The sequence below is a fragment of the Trachemys scripta genome, chromosome 1, assembly GCF_013100865.1.
Source record: "Trachemys scripta elegans isolate TJP31775 chromosome 1, CAS_Tse_1.0, whole genome shotgun sequence".
Classification (NCBI taxonomy): Eukaryota; Metazoa; Chordata; order Testudines; family Emydidae; genus Trachemys; species Trachemys scripta.
In genome coordinates this window covers 15,931,100-15,951,437 of record NC_048298.1, presented here as the reverse complement: position 1 = coordinate 15,951,437, position 20,338 = coordinate 15,931,100, and the positions used below count along the sequence as shown (strand labels likewise).

The 20,338-nt window shown below is 43.9% G+C and overlaps 1 protein-coding gene across 2 annotated transcripts; it reads right to left on the bottom strand.

Annotated features, from left to right (window-relative positions):
* Positions 1 to 441: 441 nt before the first annotated feature.
* On the bottom strand, positions 442 to 12,889 carry SUV39H2 (suppressor of variegation 3-9 homolog 2). Of its 2 annotated transcripts, XM_034765298.1 has the most exons (6): positions 12,808 to 12,889; positions 11,145 to 11,290; positions 9,312 to 9,983; positions 7,194 to 7,340; positions 4,648 to 4,777; positions 442 to 3,111 (listed from the first exon to the last, which is right to left on the bottom strand). In XM_034765298.1, exons 1-6 carry the CDS (start codon positions 12,824 to 12,826, stop codon positions 3,005 to 3,007), a joined length of 1,221 nt encoding a protein of 406 aa, XP_034621189.1. In that variant the 5' UTR covers positions 12,827 to 12,889; the 3' UTR covers positions 442 to 3,004. The 2 variants fall into 2 exon arrangements, with proteins under 2 accessions (XP_034621189.1, XP_034621199.1); XM_034765308.1 differs by lacking the exon at positions 11,145 to 11,290 and having other exon boundaries at positions 12,808 to 12,886.
* Positions 12,890 to 20,338: the final 7,449 nt, after the last annotated feature.

Below are 20,338 nucleotides of genomic sequence, written 5' to 3'. Positions count from 1 at the left end.
CAGAGGCAACTGACAAGTTTCTGGAAAGGGAAGACAGAACAGCAAATTCACTCTGAGTGTGTATAGGGCTAGGGATATATTCACAGAAACTGCTGCACATTTCTAGTACAGAATGCTGGTAAAATGATGCCACTCAGACTTGCAAAAGTAATTCAGCAGGACTTTTTCTGAGCTGCTGGCTAATGCTGTATGAGAGATTATATGAACAAAATGTAAGACCTACAGCAGGGACGGTAGTAGTTATACTCTGCCAACAACAAAAGAAAAAACTAAATTTAATTTATTTTACCAAAAGAAACTATAGGAAACTGCTATTACAGAGAAAGATGTCACATATCTTATGAAAAAGTAATGTTCCTGAGGTTATAAACACGTACACAGCCCCAATACACAAAGAGTTGGTATAACTGAGAACTTAAATAAATACACAATAGCTTTTGCTTGGTGAGGATGCTGCAGCATTTTTAGTTTTGCTACCTCAAAACCAGCCAGAAGACAGTTAACAGATTACCAGTACCCAAGAGCTATTCGCACAGCTGTAGTGGTAATGCCTACAAAAAAGCAGAAAAGGCCAAAGCAAGGCTGGCCTGAGCTTGCTAAGAAACTGAAAACAGCTTTTTCAACATCACATTTAAAAACAACTTAATGTCCCATTAACACAAGGCAAATTGAACTGCACTGTAAATAGGTAAACACAAACCATGGTTTGAGGTCCTAAATAAATAACAGGATACAGCAGTAGACTTTATATCTAATAATTTCCTGTGACCTGCCAAGATTTGAATCCAGGGTCCTGTCTGTGGCCTGCAGGAGAGGTAACACACAGCCCCTAGAGAATAGCAGCCAGTCTTATACACACTGACTTTTAAGTAGACAGGACCTAAATTCAGGTTTTGGCAGCTGGCAGACCTTTATCTACTTAAAATGTAGATATCTGTAATTGCTTATCCATGTATTTTGTTAAGGATACCCATGAGCAGGGCTAAAGCGGAAAGAGCAGAGCAGCCAACCAAAGTATCTGAGGCCTTTCATGTCTTGTAGACAGAGAGCCTGGGGAGCAGTTTGGACAGGGGCAAGGAAATTAAATGAAGGATTACATGGGCGCACACAACCCCATTTACAGGGGCCATATGTAAATGGAAGAGGAATGAATTTGGCTCAAACAATTTTTTTTTAAAAAGGGCATTTAAGATTCCCTTAAGATTTATAAAATACTTATAGGGGAGACACATGACTAATTCTATCCGATAACAATAATACCTTTAAAAATGACTAGATGCAGCAGTTTCATCCAAGCCTGAACTCCAGGTAGCATAGCAATGTTAGATGTGTTTAAACCTAAGCAATTAGTGTGCCATTCATTAAACAATATAAATCATCTACTTTAAAATTATACATTCTTCAGTTTGCAAGCAGATACATAGCTTTGTGCATTGCTAATAGCCCCCAACATGTATGCCCAATCACAAATTGGATAAGCCTTGGTGTACAAAATGTCACTATCCCTACACAGAGCCAGTTCTGCAGTTCATGTACATTTGTGCTTTTAAATTAACAAATGATCATATTGTCCTTCAACAAACATGAAATTTAAGGCATATTTTTAACAAACCGAGTAGATAATCACAGGCTGAACACTTGACTTCAACCGCCTGAGCCAACAGCACTGTACCTTATAAAAGTAAGTAGCTGACTTCATGATATACAGCAAATGTCTATTTGATGAGCAGCAGTTATGCCTGATCCCCTTAAAGATTCTGTACATCACTTCCAAGAAATATGCAATGTTTACAATCAATGAGAAAATAAGCATTGAACTTTTGTCCCTGGAGTACAGTTACTATGTGGTTCCACCCATACTCTACAACTAACTTAATTGCTGTTGGGTGTTTCTCTGAAGTCAAGAACAATTTAGCATACATCATCACATTTTCAATAATCTTCAAAAATATCAGAAGTTTAACAGAAAAAACAAATATTCAAGAAGCTGAAGAACAGTAAGTTTTTCAGCCTTTTACATTCAAGATTCAAAAAACGTCTTACTACTGTCTATAGTAAATAGGCAAATTCACCCTTTCTGTAACTTCACTGAAGTTATGTTATTACAACAGGAAAAAAAAATTGGCATAGTGTGTTTAAAGTCTACCACTAGGTAGAAAAAATTCACAATATGTAAAAGTTTGTAACATAATATAAGACAGCTGTTGATACAATTACATTGCCGGGATACTTTTATGTCTATGCCATATAACTGGGTATCAATGCACTAGGTTCATGAAAGAAATATTGGCTATTATTTTTACTCAATGCCTGTCTATCGCTTTCCAAACCTTCACCAATGATTTGTTTCAGTGATTACTACCCAATCTTGTATCCAGCATCTGCTAACACTGATCAGTCTCCTTGTGTGAAGTTCCATGGATACGTCAAAAAAAATGAAAACTATTTCTTAAGTCTACTCTATGAAGTGTACCTATGCAGAATTTAATGGCGGTAGATCCCAATGGAGGATCGGGGCCCCACATTTTACTGCTACTTCTTGAAACCTTTTAAGAAAAATGGTAAGTCAACTGTGATTTCTAGTACATCAATGGTATTGGATTTCCATTTCATAGAGCACAAGATGTGGAACTCCCTCATATTGAAATCAGCTCTTCACAGGACTGGAATCAAACACACTTGAATATTCAACTTTGATGTCACATTAACATGCACCTCCATCAGCTCTTAATCCACAGTGTGCAAATAATTCCAAGGAGATCTAGTTTTTAATCCACATAGCCAGTTTTCATACTTAAGAGCAGTTGTAATATCAGATCTCTTTCTTTGGCTAATGACATTTTCAAATACAAATTTAATGCTTTGTTTTCATTATATTGATTCACTCATACGTAAAAATACTCCAATTCGTAAGTATAAGTGAACTAGAACAGCAGTCTTCCTAAAATACATTTAAAAAGACACAAAATGAAATAATTTATTTGCAACTTTGGCTATTGAGAATTCAGTTGAGATACCCTCTGCAACACACAGCTCCACACTTGCACACAGTTCTGATCCTCTTTCTCGTTGGGCTGACAGCATCAGAGTCCGAAGTCACATCTAGAGAACCTAAACACAAGAATATACAGAAACAGAACTGATGGTTGTTGGAAATGGATATTATTTGTTAGGCATTGCTATTGTGCTTGGAATTGTGCAAGAAAGAAAAAGGTAGTGTCTGCCCTCCAAAAAAAGCTTACAGTTTAAGACCCCAATTCAACAAAGACCTATGCACATATTTAGCTTCACACATGTGAGTAAGTCCCACTGAATTGAATGGGACTACTTGTGTGTGCGCAAAGTTAAGCATTAGTATAAGTCTGAAGAATTGTTATTTAAAATTATTATTTACTAGTAGCTCAAAGCTCATGCTGTTGCATGGGTGAAATTCATGAAGTCTAAATGGTTGAGAATTTAAACGTTGAACGGTAACATACCATGAATCCCAGTGATGATTGAACCTGGTGACATTCTAAATAAAGAGTTCTCAACCATGCTTGTATCTGTTTTCATTGCTTCACACTGACTCCACAGACATTTTAGGTTTCAAAGTGACAATCCTGGAATCTTATTGTACAGATTATTGTGGATTGGCTCTGAGCTCATCAAGGATGAGGACCCCATTATGCTAGGTGCTGTATAAACACAGACTAAGGCGGCGGTCCCTGCTCAAAAAGCTTGAAATCTAAAGTACAAAAAGACAACAGGTGGATCTAGACAGACAGATAAGGAAGCAAGAGGAAGTAATGAGAGTATATTGGTCAGGACAATAGGCAATGGTCTCGGAATACCAAATGCATAACTAGGGCCCTACCTAATTCATGGCCGTGAAAAACACATCACGGACCGTGAAACCTGGTCTCCCCCCGTGAAATCTGGTCTTTTGTGTACTTTTACCCTATACTACACAGATTTCACAGGGAAGACCAGCGTTTTTCAAACTGGGGGTCCTGACCCAAAAGGATGTAGTGGGGGAGGGGGAGTTGCAAGTTTATTGTAGGGGAGGAGTCGCAGTATTGCCATCCTTACCCCTGCGCTGCCTTCAAAGCTGGGTGGCCAGAGAGCAGCGGTTGCTGGCCAGGTGCCCAGCTCTGAAGGCAGCAGCACAGAAGTAAGGGTGGCAATACCACACCATGCCATCCTTACTTCTGTGCTGCTGCTGGTGGCAGCTCTGCCTTCACAGCTGGGCTCCCGGCCAGCAGCCACCACCTCCAGCCACCCAGCTCTCCATATTTTATATATATATATATATATAAACAAACCAACCTTTTTTTTTGTTTGGATTAAAAAAAAAAAAATAGTCCCATGCAGGGCTCTAATCCACTTCACTTAATATACTGTTATATGCATAGGGGTGCTGTGCATCATTCTTTAAACCTGTCCTGCAGAGATTATTGACTGGATTAAGTGGGAGCTGCATCCAGCCCTCTTAGCTGGAAGGAGGTGTTGGCATAACAGTGGAAAAAACAGAGAAGAAAGTGGTCTCTCCAAAAAGAGGAAGTAAAACACTTTGATTTCAGCAAACCCGTGCTGAAAATTGATCAAGCTGCAACAACACCAGCTAGTACCATCTATCCTGCACACAAAGATTTACACTCTACATACCTTTCATCTGATAATCAAAGGTGAGCTCTTCTCCAGCCTTGATGGTTCTCGTAGAAAACAGTGCTATCCGAGGAAGACGTAGATCAAGGTTATCAATGAAAACATTGAAGACCTGAAGATTTGGATCACACTGCAAAGCAAAGTGATAGTTTTGTAATTCAGGTGTACATTTGCTATCAAATTAGACTGTAGACACAGTGTAGAGAATGGCAATTAAAACGTATTGTGTGCTACTAGTGAGAAGAAAGTGACACTATAACAATTTAGGGGCTGAGTCTCCTCAGTTTCAGTGGAGTTACTTGTGATTTTTGCCATTGTAAGTCAACAGAATTACATCTGTTGAAACATCACTATTAAATGAAAGCAGGGCCCTATTAAGTAACAGTATTGACACCGTGGCTGAGTGGGTATAGTACACTGACAAGGTGAGTGAGAATCTTTTATTGAACCAACTTCAGTTTGTGAAAAGAGACAAGCTTTTGTCTCCAACTCCACCTCTATACAGAGCTCTTCTTCAGGTATAGCACACTAAAACTATAACAACCTATTAAAAAACAAAACAAAACCAAAAAAACAGTAAAAAAGAGTTACAGCTTGAAAGTGATTGCAACTTAGTAGGGTGGAGTGGGTGAATCAAAACAATTTCAAAAAAGGCAATCTAAAGTTATTTCAGACTTAAACAAGAGTTACTAAAGGATGAAAAGGTGGGAGAGTGACCTTTTCAAGCCACACCTACTAACTGTACTTAAATCAGACCTCAACTTTACTCCAAAGGGCAAAAATATTATCCTGGTGCGGTGGGTGGGAGTTCTGGTCTCTAGTTCATACTTGTTTGGCCTCTGTAGTTATCTAACAGCCCATGAAAAAAGCCAGAGCATTAATTAGGGAAGTGTGCTGCTAACTATATATACAATTTTCCAAAGTAAATGGGACTCTGCTCCTACGTTAGCTAGGCGTTTCTGAAAATTCTACCCATGTCTTGCCTTTGGACAGAATTCTTAGTCACGTATTTTCAAAAAATGTGTGCCTGAAGTCAGCCTCCAAAATTCATATTTAGACATCTAAATACAGCAGCCCGATTTTCAAAAGTGCAGAGTATCTAGCAACATCTAGAAACACATCGCTTCCTTCTCCCAAACTCACCTTCACAAAAGTAGGTGTAGGATCAACAATTCATGCACACAATAAAAAGGAAACGGATGAACTGCTGTAATTACTAACTTCAAATCAAAAAGTAATAGTAATTTCTTAAACTAAAAAATTGTGCAACTATGCATAGGAGAGCCTGGGTTCAAGTAAGTCTTCTGTGTTAGGTCTTTTCAGTTTAAGTAAAAGTATTTTAAAAAACAATTTCAAGTTCCCCAGTGAGTTTACAAATGGTGCTGAGGAAAGGAGGAAGGGGGGGAGAGATGCTATGGAAAAAGCAGGAAAATTCCTTCTCTCCATTACTTACAACTGAAACAAAAATACATTCAGACGCTCTCCTCCTCTTCCTGTATTTCAGAGAGGTTGATAGTTCATATCATATTAATCAAAAGCCAACGGTTAAATTATGCAGTTATTTCCTATACTGTTGGCATTCAATTATCTGAAGAGAAAATTTTGTTTTGAGTGTCTGGAAACAAGTATTGAATATGCTGGAAATAGATTATGATCCCAACTCTGCTATCTGATCTACTTGGGCAAACCCTTATCCTTAGGCTGAGTTCCAATGAGGCCAGTGGATCTCTGCTTGAGCTCAGAGGTCCATCCGCATAGATCACATTGCAGGATCAGGACTACAGATCATGTTATTTTACATTTTAATGAAAATCCCTAATTCAGAAACTGCTGACACCTTCCTCTTAGGTAATTCTGAACATGAAAGAGTAAGGAACAGTGAAAACACTTTTAGTTTTACTTCAACAGGTAAAATAAAATTGCTATTTAAAGTGATGTCTTGTGGAGTGATCCTTTTAATAAAAAACAACCTTGCACTCCCAATGTTTGTGAAAACTAAAGCATAATTGTGTCTTTTCAAACATTATGTCTCAAATCTAAGTTACTTTATATTCTTTCATATTTAATTTTGCTCCAAATAAGGTATGTATCAGTATTTCTTCCATCCTATTTAACTGATTATTACGTTATGTTGGATGCTGCAAGAAAGGCATCTTTCTAGACATACAAGAAGAAAGCATTAATAAAAATTAGGATTGTGGGGCATGTGGGAATATTGGAGGCCCCTTTCACTTTCATGCACTCTGTCCATTTTAGGATCCCTCACATTCGTTGTTTCATAAAATGTATTATTTTAATTTAGACTTTTAAAACATCATGAGACAAAGTGACTTCAGTTTTTCCTCAAAGATTTCAAGTTTATGTGATTGTGCTGCCCTAACAGCATTAATCCACTCTCAAGGCATTTTCTTTGGAGGGTGAGAAAGAGATTGGTATGAAACAAGTAATTCCATTAAAGTTGTGTTTGATATCAAGATATTTACAGAAGGGGAAGGCATTCTTGGTGCAAACAGGACAGTTCTCTAACACACAAAAAAAGCCCTTACGCTGTGATTCACAAAATGGGACACATTTCCATATCGAGCTGCATCCACCGTATATTCATCCGAGTCATAGTCCAAGTCAAACAAGTATGTATTTCCTTGGTTGTCATACAGTTGACCTCGTCTCTCTGCTTCCTCACTTGTGATCACCTAAAAAAAGAAACCTGCATCATATTATTAACCGTTACTGAACTGAAACAAAACCACAAAGAAGTTAGAAAAAACTTTTACATTTTCTTGAACAGAAGTAGGGAGACTTGTCTTTAAAGGAAGTAAGAAGGTTGCTGTGTATCTGTAAGGAATAAGGAACACTTAAACATAACTATTTAAATTGACTGATTGTTTCTAAAGTCACTAATGCCCTATTAATAGATAGTGATGGTATTTTCTCCTCAAGCAATATAATATTGGACAGTTTTCCTGGATATGTATTTACAGATAAAAAGTTATGGTCCCATTGTGTTCTATACAACGTAGAATAAAAACTTGAAAAGACCTGCTATATAATAATTGGGCTACTAGTGATTTATCTTTGCCCCCAACTTCTCTGAACTCCTCTAGAAGTAATCCTCATAACTACATTTTAGATTGCTTTAAATCACAGGCTCCCTAAAGGAGGATGTGGTCATTAGACAATTACAGCCGACCCTATCTACAGTGCCTTATCGTTTCTCCTAAAGAGTTTATATTTACTACTTAAACCTCCATATTATTTTTCCACCAGATCTGTACAGAATTGTTCACTTCAAGCAGAACCACAAAAGGTTCAGGGAAGGTGGACCCAGCCATGTTCCCCCACCATATGAGAGAATCAATATATCAGGTTACACTTGTAACTTCAGCTACTCTCAAAGCTTCCCTTTTCTCCCCACTCCCTGCTGAGTTACTATGTATGGTGCTAATTCTGTAATATAATTTACCCATGCAGACGGTAATGCCCACAGAAAGTCCCACTGATTTCAATGTGACTTTTTTGCAAATGGATCACTTTGCAGGACTGGCTTATAGCTATATCTACACTACAGACTTTTGCCAGCACAACTATGTTGATCAAAGGTGTGAAGAGTTGTGATCCCTGACTGACAGTGGTGCTAGCAGAAGCTCCTAGTGTAGACAAAATTATACAAGCAAAACTGCACTTCTACTGGTATAGCTTATTAGTCAGGGATGGCCAGCACCCATCAGCAGAATGGAGATATGCAGAAACCGCCTGAAAGAGGGCTCCTGCTTGAGGCTGCAGACTATGCAAGTTTATCCCCAGTCTTCTACTTTAAATATATACTTTACTGGTAGAGTTAGCACAACGAAATCTTTTTCTGGTAATAACAAACAAAGAAAAATAGTGAACATTACAACAATCCCTTGAAGATAGCCCTGAGATAGGAAACCTGGATTTGGGAGCTTATCACTCAGTTTTACCCTCTGAATAACAAAGTATAATCACATACAGCCAGAGGAGGGGCCATGTCTAAACTAGAAAAACACACTGTTTTAAACCATGTTAGATGACTTGCCCTGTCTGCACTAGGTGCAAAGTAATTTTAACAACCTGTTAACTGGTATTGACCAATACGTTTTAAAGCACAACCTATTTTCCAAGTTTAGATATGGTGAAATACAAGGGCTGACATGATCAGCATGACAAGTGATAAAAATAATTGTTGCAATAATTTGGCCTGGGATGAGATCAGTATTAAGAGAACCTTAGAAGAGAAGGCCATGGTAGTCAAGATGGGAGATGATCAGGATAATCAAATTCCTTGTCAGTGACAAGATAGTAAAGAAGACAATTTAAAAAAAAAAAAAAAAAAGTGAAAAGAGACAAGACTGGTTCTAAAAGTTACAATATAAAAAAACATAATGCCAAGAATCTCTTTTGCATTTCAGCCCCTTTGCATTGCTTTGGTGCAGAAAACACCCTGGGTCATACAATATAAAGGTAATTTGACTTTCAAATGAGATGTCTTCAATGTATTTCATTAACACCAAGTGCATATTTATCTGTTATGTAACAGAATCAAAAAGTGTTGAAAAAGGAAAGAATTTTTATTTTTAAAAAAGTATTCTACTAACACTTAAATCTTTTATTCCAAATAATTCATCTCTGAGATAAATACATACCTCTCCAACATACTCCATCACAAATCTCTTTGTTTTAATTTTCTGAAGGGTTTTTACTCCCCAGCCACGTCCATTGTTAGTTCTGAAGATGCAAAGAGAATATGGTGTGCCTTTCTGTACTATCCTGTTAGGGCATTCAGGACCACATCTACAGTACGAGTTGCATTCATAGATAGGCAAGCCTGGTTGGATTTTTAACTGCTTTTGTTTATTGTAAGCCAAGAAAAATCCAGCCTCTTCTGGACAACACTTCTCAGCAGGGCAATCAGAGCATTCACAGCCGGTTGTGATTCCATTCATTACATTTATTCCTGGAGCAGGTTTATATTCATTAATGTAGTAAAAGTCTAAAGGAGGGCCCTCAAGATCCACAGTGTTTTCTACAAGAATCATTCCTTTATGGTTCTTTTTCCGGTTGAGTTCTTCCTTCCATCTCTGTAGAGCTATTCTTTGTTTAGCCTTCTTTACTATGTACTGTGCTACTACAGGGTTCAAAGCTTTAATATGGTTTTTCAATATTACTGCTTTGCCTCGCTTTAGCTGAGATAAATATTCATTCTTGTCGCTATGGAAGTACTGAAGGAGCAATGGGCATTTAAGATTTTTCAAAGCTACCCAGGTATTTGAGGATTCTGGCCATCCTTTCCATTTCACAAGGAAGTACTCTGTGCCCTTGAAATAGAGAAATAGATACAGATTTAGCCAGAACATTTCCAACAACAGTTAATCAAAAATACCTTGAAAATAAAGTGTGGTTGTTCAACGATACAACTGCTTTGGTATCACATCCATAGTAAATAAAATTAAACAGAGGAGTGATTGTCATTAAGGAGGTGGCAAAAATGCATAAACTGAGGGGCAGTCAAACTAACATCCTTAACACCCTCCTTATGATTGAGGCATAACACCACAGTTAAATTCACAGCCATCTGGTCCTAACAGTAGAGAATCAAGCATTTCAAATGCAAGGTAACTGGGTATGTACTTTGTGCACCACTTGTAAGGACACGGATAACTGTACAGCTGGATAGAATGATCCAAAACAATTAAATTATACCAGCATGGGTTAGTTTGTTAGCACAGCCACAGTTAAGATCATATATACTAACTTCTATAAGGAAAGAGAATAAAGTAACACCCTACACAGAACAAAAAGAAAACCTAAACTTACCAAAAAACCTCTAACAGTACTACTGGTAATAGTTACATGAGTCATCCTAGAGGAATAATACAGTCAAAACACTTCTTAATACTATATTTACTACTAAGAAGAATATGTATTGTAAAATGTAATTATTTCGAAGGGAGGTTTGTTTTCAAAGGAAATAGAGCAATAAGGCCAAATCCTTAAACCAGACACACACTGGTCGGCTTCTGCACACACATGGCACCTAACTGGGGTCTGGCAATGGATCGAGTTGTAGCATGTGGCCTTAACTGTTCAAGGAACAGACTGCAGTACTATAGAGGAAGAAGTGTTCTTTTAACTGCAAACAATGGAGAAGAGAAGCATCATAATACATACTGCGCTGTTATTTAAGCACAGTAAGATTTGCTTTAGCACTGATGTACAAGGATCAGACATTTTGTGCTCTATTATTAACATTTCCATTATTTCAGCAGAACCTTCCTTCCTTAGAGAGTCAGAGCTAAAGAACATATTTTTTAGGCTTCAACATTCTGAAATATTTTGTTCAATATCAGCAGTAGCTTAACAAGAGCCCTCTGCTAGCCTAGCACTTTAAACCTTAAGGAAAACTACTGCCTCTCACTTCCAAATTTCAAACTGAAATATTGATCAAATTGTTCTATAAGACTAGACAGTTATCTTACCTCTTCTACCTTGTAGTCACATAAATATTCCACCTCATAACTCTTTAGATTCCTGTTGGTGATTCCAAGGGATTTACATGTGAGATTTTCCTTCCTACATAATTCCTGGATGGTCTCAAGTGAAGCTAGACAAGGCACATACCAAGCTACAATAAGAAAATAGGATTCTTTACTAATTTAATTTCTCAGCTGAGTTGAAAAAAATTAAGCACTTGATTTTTAGTCTGCTCCCGAGCCCCCAGATTGTAATTTGTAAGAATTGTCCACAATATATTTATAGAACTATAAATGTAGCACACAGGCAGACAGAACCAATGCTACTCCAATTAAGTATAAAGTAAGCCTGTAATAGTTCTCTGCCTAAACCTCAAGCTTCGCGTATGATACTATGTGCATTCATGTAATGATTAAAAAAAAAAAGCTACCTAGGACATACTAATTCTTCATAGGAAAAAATTCTCAGTATAGTTACCAGTTTTGAAACAAAACAAAAAAATAGTTACCCTGACCTTAAGGTACCCTAGCAGTAGAAATTCATGCTTTTGACTGCCGTTATGTAGAAACCCTTCACGTTTTTTTTTTACAAGACTGCTAAGTATCTGCAGTTAGTCAAGTGGAATCAACACCCTTGTACTGGCTATGCAACAATGGAGATTGGGATGAGACATAGGCAAATCCCTCTTCCAGAAACATCTCTGATTTCTTGTCAATTGGTCCAGATTTAGGAGGGTTACAATTTACAGACAATGTAACTGTTATAAAGATGTAAGGGTGCCGACTATGAAACAATAATGGCAACAGTTCAGAACTCTGTTAGGAGGTGATCGTCCAACGTTTATAGCAAGTCACAAGTCTGGAGCCCAAAGCAACAGCTTTTTTTCCTGTTTTAGTAAGAGTATTTGACAACAGTTGAATTCCTTCCTCTGCGTTACCAGGGGATTTTTCACTTGTGTCACAACCAAAACTGCAATTAGCACATCACTACTGGAAAGAAGAGGAGTGGGAGAGGCATTGGAGGTTACCCAGTCTGGGGGAGGCCCTGACTATTTCTAACTTCATGCAGCGACCTCTCCCGCCAAAAGCCTCCCGCAGGCATAGGGCAGTGATACCACCCACAGCTTTCCCTAGCACCGGCCAGTGCCCCTCCCCCCGGCACCGTACACTGTCCCCCCCGCCCCTCCCCCAGGCCCCGCACACTGACCCCCCCGGCACTGCATGCCACCCCTCCCCCAGGTCCCGCACACTGACCCCCCAGCACTGCATGCCACCCCTCCCCCAGGCCCCACACACTGACCCCCCCGGCACTGCATGCCACCCCTCCCCCAGCCCCACACACTATCCCCCCCCAAATCACTGCACACCGCCGCCCCCCGGGCACCGCACACTATCCCCCACCCTTCCCCCCAGCATCTCCCGCCCCGTCCCCCGCACACTGTCCCCCCGTTCCTCCTCCAGGCACCCCCCACTGTCCCCCCTCCCCGGCACTGCACGCCGCCGCCCCCGGGCACCCCACAGTGCCCCCCCTCGCAGGCTCCGCAGCCAGCGGGGCCCTGCCTTAGGTCTCGGGGCGTGCGGGGGCGGAGGCCGCACGGACCCTGAGGGGCAGCGCCTCACCCCCATCCCCGCTGACCCAGGAAGGGGGCATCCCCAGCCGGCCCCTCACCTCCTCGCCTGCCCGCCATCTTGCAGGGGGCTGCATTCAAACCCTGCGGAACTTGGGCCGCCGGGGAGGGCGCCAGCGGCAGGCCCCGCCCACGCCGGGATGGCCCCGCCCCTCCGCGGGTCCCCAATGCTGCACCGGCGGCCCGGCCCCGCCCCCCCGCGCGTGGGCAGAGAAGCCCGGGGGGGCTCGCGACCCTCGCTCGCCCAGGCTGCCCGTCGCGGCGGGAGATCCCCACACGCCCGCGCGCGCTGCAAGCCGGTGTGACCCCGCTTCGCCAACCGGCCCCCCGCGTCTCTGGGACTGGGACTGCCCGCCGGGGGGGTGTGTGCCTGGGCGGGGCTGCCCAGTCTCGGGGCTTTAGTGGGAACGGCGGGCGCTCGGACCCGCTCACAACCAGGCCCCCCCCCCCGACTGCATCGAAACGCTGCCACCCACCCCAGCATCTTCGCCGTAGCCCCTCGGCAGCCGCTGAGCCGTCCTGTACACCGACGTGCCCGGAATAGCAACGGCCCGCTGCTGCCCTCGTTACTCTGCAGGCCAACCCGGCAGCAGCTCGGTCTGGAGACCTGTCGCCTTTCCTACACATGGCGTGTTTCTGTGTCTGTGCTCCAGATCCACTCTCAGGAGGCTTGGGGAGAAGGGGGCCCTGGCTGCTTCTCTTCCGGATTGACCCACTTGAGCCCCAACGCCTCCCCCGCCCCCCTGTGAAGAGGTGGGGCTGGTCCTGCTTTGAGCAGGGGGTTGGATTAGATGACCTCCTGAGGTCCCTTCCAACCCTAATCTATGATTCACTGCTCTAGTCCATCCTGACCACCACCCACATCAGCCTGTGGAAGAAGTGCTGCTGTAATTCAAATACAGCACTTCCTTCCCCTGGCAGCCTGGTGAGTGGTGACACCATGTGCCTTGGTGCTATTCACTCTTGTGCTCCTCCCCCTAGCAACGGGGAGGACCAGCAGGGATAACTTTAACCACCTGAGAGAGCGGAGGGTGGGAATACTCCTACAATTGTTTTATTTCACAGAAAGAACAGGAGTACTCGAAGAAGTGGGTTGTAGCCCACGAAAGCTTATGCTCTAATAAATTTGTTAGTCTCTAAGGTGCCACAAGTACTCCTGTTCTTTTTGAGGATACAGACTAACACGGCTGCTACCCTGAAACCTGTAATTATTTCACAGAGTTTGCTTCATTCTCTGGTTTGAATGATTGACTGGTGGCTTGGCTGTTTCAGTTAATAAAAATAGTTCCAGGTCCCCTCATTTTTGGAGACGATATAACACCTTCATTTTCTTGTTGGAACAATGATAGGCATGAGGGTTGGGCCAGATTTGTAAAGGTATTTATGCACCTAAAGATACAGATAGGGACTTGTATACCTTTAAAAACCTGGCTCTTTTCCTTGTCCCCAGGAATTAAAGATTAATCTTTAATTAAAGATTGTCATGTGATGAAACCCCCAGGAATATATACCACCGAAATCGGCAACCCTATATGATACGTTTGCTCTAAGGCTCCTGTTATTTGTTTGCACTGATGCTTTTGCCCAGTTACCAAGCTTAGGAGGGGGTTAAAAATAGGGAGATTGTGATAAGTGCCTTCTGGATTTGTCACAGGACTCATTTAACAATCAGTTCTGAGTGAAATTTTAAATATCTTATTGTGACATGCATTTCAGTACCCTTCCTTGCAAGAATGGCTTGCTTTTGAACCAACCTTCAAATTAATCCCAAATAGTGAGAGCTGGTAGTTCTGTAACATTAGGGTCTCTCAGAAATTAGATGTATATCCCATGGGTACCATTTAAAATAAATACCAGAGCCTTCTGCATTCCACGCACACATACTTTAGCAATAAATGGTGGCTAAAAAGTTTGCTTTCTCATGCACAGTTCAACGGACACATTTATATACCACAACTCTCATTCTTTCCATCAAAAAAAAAATTTTTTTTAAGTAAGCAGTTGCCTGTCTGGGGACAGGGAAGAGTTAAGTCCATTAATGGCTATTAGCCAGGACGGGTAAGGAATGGTGTCCCTAGCCTCTGTCTGTCAGAGGATGGAGATGGATGGCAGGAGAGAGATCACTTGATCATTGCATGTTAGGTTCACTCCCTCTGGGGCACCTGGCATTGGCCACTGTCGGAAGACAGGATACTGGGCTAGATGGACCTTTGGTCTGACCCGGTACGGCCTTTCTTATGTTCTTATGAGTTGTTCTAGAATCAAAAAACTAAAGAAAAAGAGAGTCACTTTTAGGATCTACTAGCCCAGGGGTTCTCAAACTGGGGGTCAGGACCGCTCAGGGGATTGCCAGGTTATTACATGGGGGGTCGTGAGCTGTGAGCCTCCACCCCAACCCCGCTTTGCCTCCAGCATTTATAACAGTGTTAAATAGATTTAAAGGTGGTTTTAATTTATAAGGGGGGGAGGTCACACTTAGAGACTTGCTATGTGAAAGGGGTCACCAGTACAAAAGTTTGAGAGCCACTGTACTAGCAGCCTGTAAAATAAATTTTTAAGGGAAATGGTAGGAACCTCAGCACTTGGAACATGTAAACTAGCTGAATGTATTTGTTTTGTATTGTACGTTTACTAACTTGCACTGGCAGCAGGATGGACTAGGTCTGACAGTTAATTATCTCTTACCCAACCTTATACATTTTCAGAGTATCCTTGTGGGACATTGTTGCTGCTTGGGCTGGGGGCAGGTGCCAGGAATGAAGGTTTTAGCTTCCCTGAGAAATGAAGCATATAATAAACTGCATTGAAAAGGCACTGGAAAGTTAACATTATTTGCAATTATTAGTTTATGGACGGCACTCTCCTCCACAACTGGTTGTTTCCCTCTTCTCTTCCCATGGTCTGTCATTACCACAAATTTGTCTCCTGTCCAGTCCTTTTTTCTTCCTTCCCTCCTTACTTGTTTTGTCTCCTTCCTGGGTTCTCCCACTCCTTCCTGGCTCTGTCTTCCTGCACTTCATTTGCCACTGGGCTCTTTCCACACCCTGAAAAGCATTTTTGCCCTATTATAAAGCCTTAGACCGGGGCAGTCAGTGGATAGGTACCAATTGTTCACCAGGGGAAAAAAAATTAAAAAGGAGCTTCCAATTCTTGATTTGGCCAGCAGGAAAGTCCTGGTGTCATTCTGGGGACTCAGGTTAATTTCAGAATGCTGATTCTAGTAACAGAGCACTGACCTCCAGCTTGCTTGTTCATTTTTTGGAGGAGTTAGGGGATGACAGAGGCTAAACCAGGGCAGGAGTCTTTGTACACTGCTCTACATATCTATAAAGATCTTTATCAATAAGTTCAGCTGCTCTTGGAAAGGAAAGGGATAAAAAGCAGGCAATCTATTGCTTCTACCTGCAGGATACAGAAAACCTTCTGTATTTGCTAAAGGAGACAGTCACAAACAGGTTTCAGAGTAGTAGCCGTGTTAGTCTGTATCCGCAAAAGAACAGGAGTACTTGTGACATCTTAGAGACTAACAAATTTATTTGAGCATAAGCTTTCATGGGCTACAACCCACTTCATCACAAACAGAGGATTCAGAAAGATTGTTTGGGGAAGAAGGTATTTACATTAATTTATTCACTGTGCTTGGCCGAAGCTGGAATGCTGAAGCCGTTACAGGAAAAAGAGCCAAAATTTTGTTTGATTTTGCAGGATGTCTGTATGTTACCCACATTGTTAAAGCCCTGCTGGTCAATGGCATGAATTTCCCCAAGGGAACTTAACAGTTGCCAGACCAGACCAGTAACAATTCCATTATATTTGAATACCCTTCAGAGGAGGATCTATTTCCATTTAGCTACTGTATATTATGAGCTATGTCTAGATACCCTGACAAACAATAGAAGCATATTAACAGTCGTGTGGCTATAATACAGTAGGTCTCATTGCTATTAGAAATCTAAACTAAAATAATCAGTTCTCTTTTCTTTGTTGCAAAGCTAAATACATTCAGGAATCACACTGCCACCTCTAGAGTAGGTGCACAGCTAGATGCACAACCAGCACACTGCAGTGGTGGAGAGGTGTCCAGGGCAATTCCTTATCTTTCCCTGGGATCCAGTTGCCAACTGTCTAATCGCACAAACCCAAACACCCTTGCTCTGCCCCCTTCACTGCCCCTTCCCCAAGGCCATGCCGCGCTCCTTCCCCAAGGCCCTGCCTGCATTCACTCCAGCCCCCCTCCCTCCGTCGCTTGCTCTCCCCCTCACTGGCCATGGTTCACCATCCCAGACCAATGGGGACTGCGGGAAGCGGCGCGGGCCAAGGGATGTGCTGGCCGCCCTTCCTGCAGCCCCCATTGGCCTGGAGTGGTGAACTGCAGCCAGTGGGAGCCGTGATCAGCCGAACCTGCGGACGCAGCAGGTAAACAAACTGGCCTGGACTGCCAGGGACTTTCCCTGAACGCGGCCCGACTTTGAGAAGCACTGAGCTAGAACACAGCTTAGGAAGCCCTTAGGTTAGCATAGAAAACTGAAAGTTAAAGCATAGACCAGGCATGGGAAAACTACAGCCCATGGGTCATGTCCGGCCCATCAGATGTTTTAATCCAGTCCTTGAGTTCCGGCCAAGGAGCGGGGTGGGGGGCTTGCCCTGCTCCACGTGTGCCGTGGCTCTGCGGCTCCTGCAAGCAATAGCATGTCCCCCCTCCGGCTCTTATGCATAGGGGCCGCCAGGGGGCGCCACATGCTAGTCCCGCCCCAAGCGCTGCCCTCGCAGCTCCCATTGGCTGGGAACCAATGGGATATGCTGCTGCTTCCAGGAAATGTGGGGACAGGGCAGCATGCAGAGCTGCCTGCCCATGCTTCTACGTAGGAGCCGGAGTGGGGACATGCCACTGCTTCTGGGAGCTGCTTGAGGTAAGCGCCGCTCAGACCCTGCACCCCTGACCTTGTCCCACGCCCCAGCTCCCTGCCCCCGCCCGGACCCCCCCCCTGCCCCCCAACCCCCCCTTCCCCAGCCCCCGCCAGAGCCCTCACCCCCCCGCACCCTAAGCTCCTCATTTCTGGCCCCACCCCCAGAGCCTGCACCCCCAGCCAGAGCCCTCACCCCCTCCTGTACCCCAACCCCCAATTTCATGAGCATTCATGGCCCGCCATACAATTTCCATACCCCGATGTGGCCCTTGGGGCAAAAAGTTTGCCTCGGCCCCCCCCCCCCCCCCCCCCGGCATAGACCATTCTGGTTAGCCCAGAGCTCAACCAAGCTGTAGTGAACTCCCAGGTTCAGGCTCCGTCTCTCAGTCTGACCTCCTTGATCAGTTCTCAGGTGAGAGCCTCCTACTTCACTCCAGCAGCGACCTCTTGTCTCCCCTACCTGCCCCCCCCACACACACTTTCCCAGTCCTTTGTTCTTGAGCTGGGATCTTTGCTCAGCTTCCCTTCTGAGAAGCAGGGAAATCCATCTCCCTCTGGGTCATTAGTTGCTAGGTGTCAAAGTCCCGGAGATTGGCTTTTCAATTGTCTTCTTGGATTTTCCATTGATATGGGGTTGGCTTCCGACAGTCCTTTTTAATGACCCATTCAGACAGCTAGGCAACATTCGTACCTGTGTGTCTCCCAGCCTGCTCTGAGAGCAAACAGTCTTTTTTCCTCCACTGAGAAGCCATTCAAAATATAGGGGAAACTGATGCACATATAGGCTTCATAAAAATTAATGAAAATTCCCACTGTCTCATCTCTTCACTCTTTGAGACTGTTCTGACCAGGGTCACTTTAACCAGTGACTCTGAAAGGGGAACATCTGATGGAGATTGGGCTCCTGTCTCCACCCGCTAGACAGCTAGGTTAGTGAGCCCAGGCCTGCTGGAATCAATTCTAGAGAAGGGTTGGATCCCATCTCAGGCATAAAAGCCACCAGGGGATATTCCTTGTTCTCCCACTGCCAGCACCAATTTCTCCCTGTCAATGTATGGTTTCATCATATTGACATGATCCACTTGATGGCTGTAAGCCAGGGCAGACAGTTCCACCACATAATTCACTTCATTAAATGGTTTGATGACTTAGAAGGCCCATCACAAATGGATGAGAACCATCATCTGGTCTTTGTGCCAGATGAGCAGGTATCAGGGCTGGCTCCAGGCACCAGCCTGGCAAGCAGGGGCTTGGGGCGGCCACTCCGGAGAGGGGCGGCACGTCCAGCTTTCGGCGGCTGGTCCCTCACTCCTGCTCGAAGCGAAGGACCTCCTGCTGAATTCCCACCGCAGATCATGATCGCGGCTTTTTTTTTTTTGTCTGCTTGGGGCAGCCAAAACCCTGGAGCCGGCCCTGGCAGGTATGCACAGAGTGGTCATACCAGACCCTCTGTTTCCCTTGGGCCCTGGCTACACTCTCTCTAGCAAAACCCAGGAGTTCAGGGAGCCTCTCTCAAAAGGACAGCACATACTCCACCACTGATTTTTCCATAGAGAGAGATTTTCCCCTCCCACTCCACCCTCTGCGAGTCCAGGGCATCCCCTCACTCGTCTCCCATACAGCAATTGAAAAGAGAAGAAGATTAATGGGGCATTTTCCCATAAGCAAGCAGCAGGTAGGTTAAGCATTTGTCCCTGTCCTGTGGATGCTGGTCCACAAAAGTCCTCAACATCATCTTCTGGGCCCCATTAAACCTTTCCAGCAGCCCATTTGTCTGAGGGTGATGTGCAGAGACACAGGTGTGCCGGACCCCACATTTCTCCTACAAGCACTGCAGAAGGTCTGACATGAAATTAGCCCCAGGTCTGTAAGGACCTCACTGGGGAGTCCTACTCCGCTGACAATGGTCAGCCGTGCATCTGCATTGCCAGCGGACAGAGCCACTGCCTTAAATTAGTGAGTGGAAAGTCTACCACCACCAGAATGTATTTCTTCCCTGACCAGGTTGCCTTGCTATGGGGCCCCACAATGTCCATCGCCAGCTTCTGGAAGGGTTCCCTCTATGATTGGCAGTGGTCTCAGGGCTGCTTTACACTTACTCCTACCCTCTGACAGGGATCATAGAACTTACAGTACTGCTTGACTGCAGCAAAAGTCTGGGCCAGTAAGTTCTGCAGCAACTTTTGCCTGGTGCACTGGATCCCCTGATATCATGAGAGAGGGACATCATGGGCTAGCTATGATAGCCTCTGACGGGACCTCTGAGGAACCACCAATTACCTCCTGATGACCCAAGACTCAGTGCTGGGGAGGAACCCATTCCCTATACAGGAATCGCTTCTCCCACACGAATCTTACCCTGCAGTCAGCCTTAAGAGAGTATGCAGCACTGCAGCCTGCCATGTCCCTCAGCTTCTCTAAGGGAGGATGGGGGGATATCCTCCTGCAGGCCTGCCTGAAATTCAGCTGCTAGGGCAGGGAGTATGACTGTCCCTCTTTGCTGACAGGGACTGAAGTCACAAACCCTTTGGCTGTGCCTTGGTTTTCCTCGCTCTGGCTTAGCCCAATGCAGCCCTGTCCCAAGGAGCACACTTCCTTTAGTCAGACGCTTGCTAGCCCCAACCTTGGTAGTCTACAACTCTGGGTCTGGGCAGGTGGTACTCTG